The sequence below is a fragment of the Magnolia sinica genome, chromosome 13 (assembly GCF_029962835.1).
Source record: "Magnolia sinica isolate HGM2019 chromosome 13, MsV1, whole genome shotgun sequence".
NCBI lineage: Eukaryota > Viridiplantae > Streptophyta > Magnoliopsida > Magnoliales > Magnoliaceae > Magnolia > Magnolia sinica.
Window position 1 is genome coordinate 18,064,997 of NC_080585.1, and position 11,090 is coordinate 18,076,086.

Sequence of the window (11,090 nt, forward strand, 5' to 3'; positions counted from 1 at the left end):
AACTATCCATATTTCAAAATACTTATGGCCCACTGATGTGTGAATACACCATAAACTGTTCTGAATTTTGGTCGCCAACTTTTCAAGTAAAACCATTTCATACCTAAACGTTATCAATCTCATTTTTTACACCGAATTTTTAACTGTGTTTTTCAACACACCTTTTGAATGATTTTTAAACTGGTACTCTAATCCTATTTCGGCTGCCGTCTGCCGAAATTCTAACTGTGCCGGAGACTACTCTTGGCGGATCATGGTTTGGCTGATGGCCCAACAAGAGGCAGGTGGCTGGTGTGGGCCCAGAGATGATGTATGTGTTTTATCCACGCCGTCCATCCATTTTGCTACCTCATTTTGAGGCATGGACCTAAAAATGAGGCAGAATCAAAACTAAAGTGGATCACACCACGGGAAACGGTGGGAATTGAACTCTTACCGTTGAAAACTTCTTGAGGTCCACAGAAGTTTTGGATCAAGCTGATATTTGTGTTTTCCCTTCATCCAGGGTTATGTGACCTAATCAACGGTTGGATGGAAAATAAACATTACAGTGGGGCCATATGAATTAGTTTTTAAGGTAGGGGTTCAATCAACATTGTTTCCTTCAGTGTGATCCACATGACATTTATATCTGCCTAATTTTTGGGATCATACCATAAAACGATCTGGAAAAATGAATGGACTGCGTGGATATAACACATACATAATGGTGGGGCCCACAAAACTTTCACACCAGCTAGCTGGTTAGTGTTGGGGTCAGCAGCCAAACCGCGTCCGACTCAGGATTACACCGATGTGTCTGGACACTGGGGCCCACGTGCTGAGATGGTTGGATAATTTGAGCCGTCCATGTTATGATCCTGACCTTGGATGTTGGGACATGAAAATGAGCGACTGAAAGTCAAATTCATCACTCGAGACGAAAAAGCGACGACAAGAGAAATTGGCGAGAGAGTATCTTTTTACGTTACGAGAGAGAATGAAAGACGACGACCTCATTATAAAGCTACCGCCAGCGCACCGTATAAGTCAGAGAGAGAGTGAGAGAAACCGAGAGAAATGCCGAATCAAGGGCGGTAGCTTCGAATTCGTTTTGTTTCTCTCAATCAACAAAGCTCTTGTGCTTTCTCTTCTTCTACTTCTCGCTTTCTTCTTCTCTCTCTCTTTTTTTTTTTTCTTCTGTTTTTGGAGAGTAGTAGATCAGTTGAAGATGGAGGTGTCGATGGATGGAAAGGAGAAGACCCAAAAGTCATCCATAGTAAAGGGTGGCATAAGAACCATGCCCTTCATCATAGGTGACCACACTTTCTCTTTATATGTACATGCATACATGCATTTATGTAAAAATCAGAAGTGGGCTTTTCTCGTTTTTGAGAGAGAGAGAGTGGCATAAGAACCATGCCCTTCATCATAGGTGACCACACTTTCTCTTTATATGTACATGCATACATGCATTTATGTAAAAATCAGAAGTGGGCTTTTCTCGTTTTTGAGAGAGAGAGAGAGAGAGAGAGAGACCTGTGTTTTCAAATGGAAAACATGAAAACCCTTTCCGGGTTTTGCTGATTTAGTTGTATTGAAAGAAACAAACTGAAAATCAAAACTGGGTTTTGCTCATTTTAGAGAGAGAGAGAGAGAGAGAGAGAGAGAGAGAGAGAGAGAGCTGTGTTTTCAAATGGAAAAGGGGAAAACCCTTTCTGGGTTTTGCTGATTTAGTTGTATTGAAAGAAACAAACTGAAAATAAAAACTGGGTTTTGCTCATTTTTGAGAGAGAGAGACCTGAGTTTTCAAATGGAAAAGGTGAAAACCCTTTCTGGGCTTTGCTGATTTAATTAGTTGTATTGAAAGAAACAAACTGAAAAATCAAAACTGGGTTTTATTCATTTTTTAGAGAGAGAGGAAGAGAGAGAGACCCTTGTTTTCAAATGGAAAAGGTGAAAACCCTCTGTGGGTTTTGCTGATTTAGTTGTACTGAAAGAAACAAACTGAAAATCAAAACTGGGTTTTGCTCATTTTTGAGAGAGAGAGAGCCTCATTTTTGAGAGAGAGAAGCATGAGAACTATGGATTTTGTTACATTTCATATGTTACTTTTGTACATACACATCCAATTTCCCCGGAAACACAATATTTTCAGGCTTTTGCTGCTTAAAGGGTCCATGTGTCATGATGGTCCCAACTGAATGAACGTTTTGGATCATCTTACAAACATATGCCATATGGATGCTAGAGAAGGAGGCGGATTGGGTGCAAAGTAGCGTTGGGCTCTATGGGGCCCACCACAATGTTTATATCCACGCTGTCCATCCATTTTTAAAGATCATTTTATGGCCCAAGCCAAAAAAATAAGCAGATCTGAAGCTCAAGTGGACCACACCACAGGAAACAGTGGGGATAGTGACACCCACCGTTGAAACCTGCCTAGGGCCCACTATAATATTTATTTTCCACCCAACATGTTGATAACCTCACACAGACTAGGATGAAGGGAAAACACAAATATTAGCTTCCTCCAAAATAATCGTGAGAGTTCAATCACCACTATTTCGTGTGGTGTGGTAAACTTGAACTTCAAATCTACTGGGTCCTTACTCTTGTTCCGGTGGTAGACTCTGATGAGTTTCAACACCCGGTCAAGGGTTCGAGTACCCATAGGTGGTGATCTCCCACTACGGTGTGAGTGTATATATGTGTACCCTAATAGGGTAGTATGAGAATCATGACATGTCATCAATTACCATAGATGATGATACTCTACGTTTCCTTCCACACAATATTTAAAAGTATAAATAACATATAAATAATTTCAAATTATGCTTAGAAGAGTCATATTTTTTCAAAATTTGTTAAGTTCTCTCGTGTTGAGCCAACTCAGTGAGTCAATTCAAGAAGTTTTTTTGAGTTTTTAAACTATGATATGCAGAATTATTTATAATTGTATCCAATCTTCTTCTTCTTCAGCAAATGAAAGCTTTGAGAAGGTTGCAAGTTATGGACTTCTGGCGAATATGATTCTATACTTAACTGGTGAATATCATATAACTATCGCTACCGGAGCAAGTATCTTATTCATTTGGTCAGCCACAACGAATTTCACCCCAATCTTAGGGGCTTTCCTCTCAGATTCTTACTTGGGTCGATTCCGGGTCATTGGATTGGGATGTATCATCAGCCTTCTTGTAAGCAAATTTCTGTTATTACTCTAAAAGCAATGTTTTAAAACTTAGACCGGCTAGTCGGGTCAGACTGTTTTAGACCTGAACCCTACTTCAAAACTGGCTAGTCTGGGTTTTAACACATGACAAGATAATGTTATCACAAGTATATATTTCATGATTTCAATCTTTTCTTAAGTTGATTTACAGAATTAATTGTTAGGATTTATTTAATTCTCTGCTAACTGACTTCTTTCATATTCATGCATTATGCTATTGTAATAGTAGCATACTCTAGGGTGGCCTAATCTCTTAGGCCATAGACCTAATTTAAGAATCTGTTTTGAGTATTGTGCTTCTCTGATTGACCATCATGTAAATGGTTTGGATCATTAAAATGTTTTTAAATCATTCATTCTTCCTGTATAATAGTGGCCTACTTACTAATTAGACCAGACCAACTGGTCAATTGGAGCCATACATCAGTATAAAGGGGCAAGTGGGCCAGGCCATCTGGCCCATTGCCACCCAGTATAGGGAGAGCATGGTCCTAAATACTTTTTTATTAGACCACCTTGATCAGTGATTAATGAACATTTGTTTGTTCAATTTATGACTATAGACTATACTCCAATTACACCGTCTGTTAGACAATTACCCAGTTGGGATCATACTATCGGTGTAGTTTTGGAGTTATGACCCATCTAAAATGGACCTGAACATTTGGACGGTTTACATTGATCTACATATATGCCACACGTGTGATTTCACTCTGCATGAGAATGGAGCATCATACTCTGCCAGGATTGCAAGGTTTTTCTCTGCACAGATTAGTGAGCTAACAAACAGTCTGCTAACGTGCGCATGTAGCACCTGAAACCATTTCTAACATGTGTATTTAGGACCTGAAATGATCTCATGTCCCACCATCCTACAAGAATCCGCTAACTAGAGCGGCTCAACATTTTTGGGGGCATCAAGGCAAGTCATAAAAATGATGATTTTTAGTTTAAAATTTAAAAAAATAATAATGATAAATTCAAAATTAAACCATAAATTTGTTTCTTACCTTTTTAGATGCAAAATTACTAATTAAATTTTTGTATTCAAGTTTACCCAATAAATCAGTTTCGATAGATAAAATTGCTAAACCGTTTAATTTATCTTGAGACATAATTGTTCGTAAATAATTTTTTATAATATTTAATTTTGAAAAACTTCTTTCTGCAGATGCAACTATAACAAGTATGATAAGTAGTATTTTATATGCAATAAAACAATTTGGAAAACAATCTAGTTCTTTTATTAGATTAAGTATTTCAATTGGAGTATTATCTCTGTTTTTACAACTTCTTTTAAAACTTTTAATTCTGAAAATAAATTCAAACCGTTAGAAAAATTAAGTTAGAATTTAATTTAGAAAAATGACATTAGAATTTAAATTTTTGAGAACTTAATTAGCAATAAAGTAGGTTGTTGTGGTCATGGGTTTTAGGAGAAGAATTTATTGGAAATTATGCTATTATTTTGGAAAGAGACGATGGAGTTAGACTGTTATTATTGATAGTGCTAGTTTTTAGGATTTGTTTTTTATTTTCAATTTCAAATTTGTAAACTAATTTTTAGATGTTCCTATTTTGTACGCATTTCAATAAATTTTATTTCAAAAACTTTAGGCTTTTTTTCTTCTTCTTAATTTTAATTTTACTGTAATATAAGACCTTCATAATTAAGAAATTTTAATTTTATTATAATATAAGGCCTTCATAATTAAGGGGCCTTAGGCGATTGCCTCACCTGCCTACCCCTTTGAGCCGCCTCAATCCGCTAACATGCACATGTTGTAGTTGGAATTGTTGCAAAATATTGATTTTTAAAAATATATTTTAATAAAATAAAAAATAATATATAATATATAAAAAGTATTCGAAAAAATACCTTTTTGTGGGTTTTGGGAATAGTCTCACATTGGAAAAAAAAAAAAAGAATTTTTTGTGGTTTAAATGAAAACAGTGGAGTATTATAATATTTGCTTAGCTAGTCAAAGGACTATAGACCTTGCGTGTTCCAGTGTCGGGCACGGGCTCGGTGCAAGGGCGTGGGCATGTGAGGCAATGTGGCTATAGAGGTGCTAGTAGCGCATTTCGCACATTTGCATCATGTCGTAGAGGGTCGCTCCTTCGCGACCTTGAGCGAACCGGAGCGAGACGTGTGCGAGTCGTGGTGCGACTAAGTGGTTAAGGTTGATGGCTAGATGAAGGGGAGACTAGCGGATTGAATGAGAGTCCTCCAGTATATATAGAAAGCTGAAAAAAGAGCTGTTACAGCAGATCTATAACAACTGTGCCATTAGTGTAGGGTCCAGCAGTAACTGCTGCATGGCTAGCCCAACAGCTAGAAAACGACTATCTACTGTCTTACAATAGTTAGCATGTAGCAGCTTAATGGCTCATGCATAACAGTCAGAAAACGGCTAGTTTTCTCCAATAGCTAGAAAACGATCATGGGATTTAATTCCCTGGACCATAACCCCCAGCCACCATAGCCCATAAAAGGAGGGCCTGGATGGGTTTCCAAACCATCACTCAACCCACTTTAGCAGATCCATACAAACTAAGATAGCCCACTACTCCTCTCTTATACTCCAGTTATTCCAGCAATATACTAAGGATTGAACATTTGCTTGAAGAACAGACCAACAATGTGGTCTAAAATAGTTCAACTGAACCAATGTCTGAAGAACTGACCAATGCAATGATCTAATTTAAATATTATTCTTGTCTCTTTTCTTCTGAGATTTTTCTTTTGTATTTCTGCCGGATTGTGTAACAGAGTTCCATTTGGAGGGCCTTCTTGTTTACTGAATGCAGACCTACATTAGGCTCGTTGTATCCCAGAAGCGGTTTACCTGTAACCTATCAGCATACTCAATTCACTTGAGTAGGGACAAATAACACTTTAAGGACAGTGTTTCAGACGTGCTTCAGCCTATTCATATTTCAAGTTAATTTTTTATTTTTCAGTTTCCAAATTATAAAAAAATTATATTAATTTATATAATTTCTAACAGGAATTGTTGCTAACGTGCGCATGCAGTGCCTTATGATATGCTTTCTGAGTAATGGACTTATAAAAATATGATAAAATGCGCGTGTAGTACCTAGAATTTCTGTTAACATGCGCAGGTAGCACCTGAAATTATCTTACGTCCCACGATCCAAGTAATGAATTATTAGATCATCTTCTAACATGTGCATGTGGAGTCTGAAATTATCTGATGGCCCACATTCCCAGCAGTTGGACGCATGTAGTGCGCCTGTGTGGGGTGGGGATGCATGGTATCCCATAAGTGATGTCAACTCATGGTTGGTACCACCACCACCATCACTCTAAAATTAAGGGACCCACCATTGCCATGATGCCATGATTGTCATTGGCCCATTGTACGGCATCAATGAGGGCCGCACGATACATGTTTTCTATGGGTGAACTACCATTTATTAGATATTAGTCTATATGACCTATGGCACGCATGTTGGTCAATCCAGACCGTCCAAGTTGTAACTGGGGATGAATCATAGCCTAAAATCAACACTCATTGGATGAGCTCAACCTTCTGATTTCACACACTGAATTTGAACAGTTCACCGTTTTGCTTTGTACAATCCAATTGATGGATTGATTGGTGAGATGGCTTAACTAGTGTTTGATTTTCAAACTATGGTTCATCTGCAAACAGGCCCACTATCTGAACAGTTAGGATTCCCATATATGGATATATGCCGGTATTTATGGTTGGGTTGCTACTATGAATGGTAGCAAACTCACATCCTGCTCTTGCTCCTTCAATTCGAGCGAGGATTGGGTGATGCAGGAGTAACTGCTTTAGTGGGTGAGACGCTGATAGTGAGGCCCACCTCGACATATTTTTATTATATCCGCACCGTTAATCTGTTTTTCCAGATCATTTTATGGTATGGTACTAAAATTTTGGCAGATTAAAACTTTAGGTGGACCATAGCACATGAAAACAGTTGTCATTGAACGCCCACCTTTAAAAACTTCCCAGGGCTCACTATAATATTTATTTGTCATCCAACCTGTTGATAAGGTCTCAAAGACCTGGATGAAGGGAAACCATAAATAGCAGCTTGATTCAAAACTTTTGTGGCCGTTGATAAGAATTTAATGGTGGAAATTCAATCCATACTGCGTGGTCCACCTGAGATTTTTATCTACCTCATTTAACTGACAATGCAGTAAAATGATCTGGAAAAACGGATGAACGGTGATGATATACAACACATAAATCGAGGTGGCCCCATGTTCTGAGCCTCACCCACCATGCTGTTACACCTGCCTCACCTAATCCTCAAGCCTTTAAATCTCCTGCGTTAATTCTGGTTGTGTGACGTCATATCTCCCTGTCCATCATTTGCGCCACCCGAGCGGATTGCCTGCAACCCTAAGCTCTCTGGGGCCCACTGTGACATATATATTATATCCAATTGGTTCATCCGTTTTACAAGCTCATTTTACTATGTAAATCCAAAAATGAGGCCAGTCCAAAACTCAAGTAGACCACACCACAGGAAACAGTGGGGAATGAACGCCCACCAGTAAAAACTTTTAAGGTCCATCTACGTTTTACATCAAGCTGATATTCGTATTTAATTTCATCCAAGTTCAGTCACCTTATGAACGGTTTGGATGAAAGATAAACATCATGGTGGACCTAAGAAGGTTCCAGCAGCAGTAGTAGCCTCATTTTCTCATATGGTGCGGTCCACTTAAGATTTGGATCACATACATCACGGTGGGCCTCATAGAGCTTTGCAATGCACGATCCTTCCCATAAAATGACCTGATCCCAGAAACTGCGGTCCATCCGATGAACGGCCTGGATCTATCATATACATTCGAAATCAGCACGTGTCACTCACATAACATCACATGTCGTTGGGTGTCTGCAGGGGATGATTCTACTATGGTTGAGTGCGATGCTTCCAGGAACAAAACCACCCGCATGCCACTATCCATCCAAAGACTGCAAATCGGCAACACATTCCCAAATTGCCCTCCTGTTTTCTGCTTTTGCACTCATGTCTATCGGAGCTGGAGGGATCCGGCCTTGTTCCTTGGCCTTTGGTGCAGATCAGCTGGACCGACCACAAAACCCCAACAACGCCAGGGTTTTGCAGAGTTTCTTCAACTGGTACTACGCGTCGGTTGGTGTATCTATCATGCTTTCTGTGACTGTGATCGTCTACATTCAAGACAACAAGGGATGGACGGTGGGATTTGGAGTACCTACCATTCTCATGTTCTTCTCTTCCCTTCTCTTCTTCTTGGGCTCTCCTTTCTATGTCAAAGCCAAGGCCCACAAGAGCTTGTTTACTGGATTTGCACAAGTGATCACCGTTGCTGTTAAGAATAGACGGCTGGATTTCCCCCCCATGGAAGTCGACGGATGGTATCACCACTCCAAGGGGTCAGATCTTGTGGCCCCCACCAACAAACTAAGGTATCGTACGTGCTACCAACATCACTAGTCTGATGGTACATTTTTGTTTTTGGTCACTTCTCATCTGGCCGTGGCTAGTCCACAGTACACGTGCCACACGTGTCTCAATTCCAAGCCTCTGATCATCCGATACGATGGGTCCCATTACGGATGGAGCATATCCTAGAAAAACGCACAGACTGGACAATCTAACCATCCAATTAGTGAGCAACAAACGGACGGTTAAAACGGCCCAAACTCAACGATCGATATTGGATGGTTACGATTGTTTGATCAATTAGATATTTTTGGTCCATTTTCAATCCATCATAGGCCCAAAATTTTAAGTGTCTGGATTGATGTACGTCTGCCATTTAAAATATAGGGGGAGACAATGGGCTGGGCCCATCCTAACACTTAAAAGCCAAGGCCCAAGCCCGATAAATAATATTAGGCCCGAACCCGACCAGATACGACCTGACCCGGCCGAAAATTGATAAAACCTCAATCTTCCATTTGAATATTACTCGTTGATCAAGTGGGCCAGCCACTCACAAAGAAATAGACATGTTTGAAACCAACGGTCTACATTCAAGATGTCCATCTCCATACATTCCCATTCAATAATTGTTCGAAAGCAAGCTGTCCAAATCAGATTGATTGACCAATCCTAACCTTTAATTAGTATACACTTGGTTATTGAATTCAGACCAATAACCATTTAAATTCCAACCGTCCATTCATCACTATTTTACGTAGAAAATTCAAAGAAAATGAGTGGACCATGCATGCATTATGATCATTTGAACTCCTCTCAGGTTCCTCAACAAAGCTTGCATCATTAGAAATCCAGAGAAGGACATAAAAGCTGATGGATCAGCTGAAAATCCCTGGAACTTATGCACGGTTGAGCAAGTTGAAGATCTGAAATCACTGATGAAGCTAATCCCCATATGGTCCAGTGGCATCATGATAGCTGTGACTATCAACCAGCACTCATTTCCTGTACTCCTGGCTAAAACCATGGACCGCCACATTGGACCCAAGTTCCAAATCCCAGCTGGATCCTACAGCGTATTCGCCATCCTCACCCTAACGATATGGGTCGCCATCTACGACCGCATTGTTGTCCCCTTACTAGCTCGTGTCACAGGCATACCACGCGGCATTGGCCACAAGCAGCGCATGGGAATTGGACTACTAATCTCATGCGCCGCGACCGCAGTTGCAGCCATGGTGGAGTCCGCCCGGAGGCGGACCGCGATTCGGCAAGGGTTCGCGGATCAAGGACTAGCCGTGGTTAACATGTCAGCTATGTGGCTAGTTCCACAGCATTGCCTGACTGGGTTAGCTGAAGCTTTTAATGCAATTGGGCAGATTGAATTTTACTACTCTGAGCTTCCAAAGACAATGTCTAGCATTGGAATAGCTCTATTTTCACTGGGGATGGGTGTTGGGAACTTGTGTGGTAGTCTTATTATAGGGATAGTGAATGATGTTACTAAAGGGGGGTCACATGATAGCTGGGTTTCTAATAACCCTAACAAGGGCCACTTTGATTATTACTATTGGGTTCTTACTATCTTGAGTTTTATTAATTTTTTTTATTTTATTTTTTGTGGGTGGATTTATGGACCTTATAAGGCTGATGGAACTAAGGTTTTGGATGATAAGGAAGATGAGATTATAGTAGAAGAATTGTCTAAGTCTAGGGAACTAGCTGTTATTATTTGAGTTGGGTTGTACTTTTGAGTTGTTGTTTTTTTATCATAGAGAAAAAGTATAGTCAAGAAAAGAAATCCTAAGATAGATGTAAAAACATTTACTTTTTTTCCTTTTTTTTTTTTTTTTTTGGAGTCTTATGTATGTGTTTGGAAATGAAGTTATGAAATGCAAATGTATTGGGTCTTTATTTGTGTTTTGTTTATTGTTCTTTTGAGGTTTGCATTATGGTATTAAGATGAGTCAACTCGGATTCAGTATGAGTCATGACTCGACTTGATACCAAATGAGTTGATCCGAGACTCTAAAAACTATAGTTTGTGCTTTTTAATCATTTTGATGAATGTGGAATTTGTTTTCAAGTTCTAAGAGCTCTAAGAGAGAGCAAAATGACTTTTGAAGATGTCAAAAGAAAAAATAAGATGGATTCTCAAAATAGTTTTATTTATAAAAAGAATTGATGGGAAAAAATATGACAAGTCTGGAGACTCGGTTATGGAATGGACTAACTCTACAGACACAGTCCGAAGACCTATTAGGCAAGATAGTAAAGCCTAAAGGAGAGACTTAACTCGAATTGCAGGAAATGAATCCCGACCGAGATTCAAAGAGTCAAGAGTCATAGGCAAAATATATAAGACGTGTTAAATTGACTCAACTAACGAGCCAGCAACGTCTAAAGGACCAACTAAGGTCCCAAGGCTAGAAAT

At 39.4% G+C, this 11,090-nt stretch overlaps 1 protein-coding gene and 1 long non-coding RNA gene across 3 annotated transcripts; both read left to right on the top strand.

Annotated features, from left to right (window-relative positions):
* Nucleotides 1-1,034: 1,034 nt before the first annotated feature.
* LOC131223044 (protein NRT1/ PTR FAMILY 1.2-like) lies at nt 1,035-10,570 on the top strand. 2 transcript variants are annotated; one of them, XM_058218325.1, is made up of 4 exons: nt 1,036-1,295; nt 2,962-3,179; nt 8,129-8,679; nt 9,477-10,570. In XM_058218325.1, exons 1-4 carry the CDS (start codon nt 1,211-1,213, stop codon nt 10,390-10,392), a joined length of 1,770 nt encoding a protein of 589 aa, XP_058074308.1. In that variant the 5' UTR covers nt 1,036-1,210; the 3' UTR covers nt 10,393-10,570. The 2 variants fall into 2 exon arrangements, with proteins under 2 accessions (XP_058074309.1, XP_058074308.1); XM_058218326.1 differs by lacking the exon at nt 2,962-3,179 and having other exon boundaries at nt 1,035-1,295.
* On the top strand, nt 1,422-2,349 carry LOC131223045 (uncharacterized). The gene is made up of 2 exons (XR_009160271.1): nt 1,422-1,784; nt 2,024-2,349. It is a non-coding gene; the product is annotated as an uncharacterized LOC131223045 (long non-coding RNA).
* Nucleotides 10,571-11,090: the final 520 nt, after the last annotated feature.

What these genes read in the sequence shown, in the direction of transcription:
- LOC131223044 (XM_058218325.1), top strand. Translation starts at nt 1,211, where the DNA reads ATGGAGGTGTCGATGGATGGAAAGGAGAAGACCCAAAAGTCATCCATA. An exon ending in GATGTATCATCAGCCTTCTT is followed by an intron (nt 3,180 to 8,128) that starts GTAAGCAAATTT and finishes GGGTGTCTGCAG; the next exon opens with GGGATGATTCTACTATGGTT. An exon ending in GCCCCCACCAACAAACTAAG is followed by an intron (nt 8,680 to 9,476) that starts GTATCGTACGTG and finishes AACTCCTCTCAG; the next exon opens with GTTCCTCAACAAAGCTTGCA.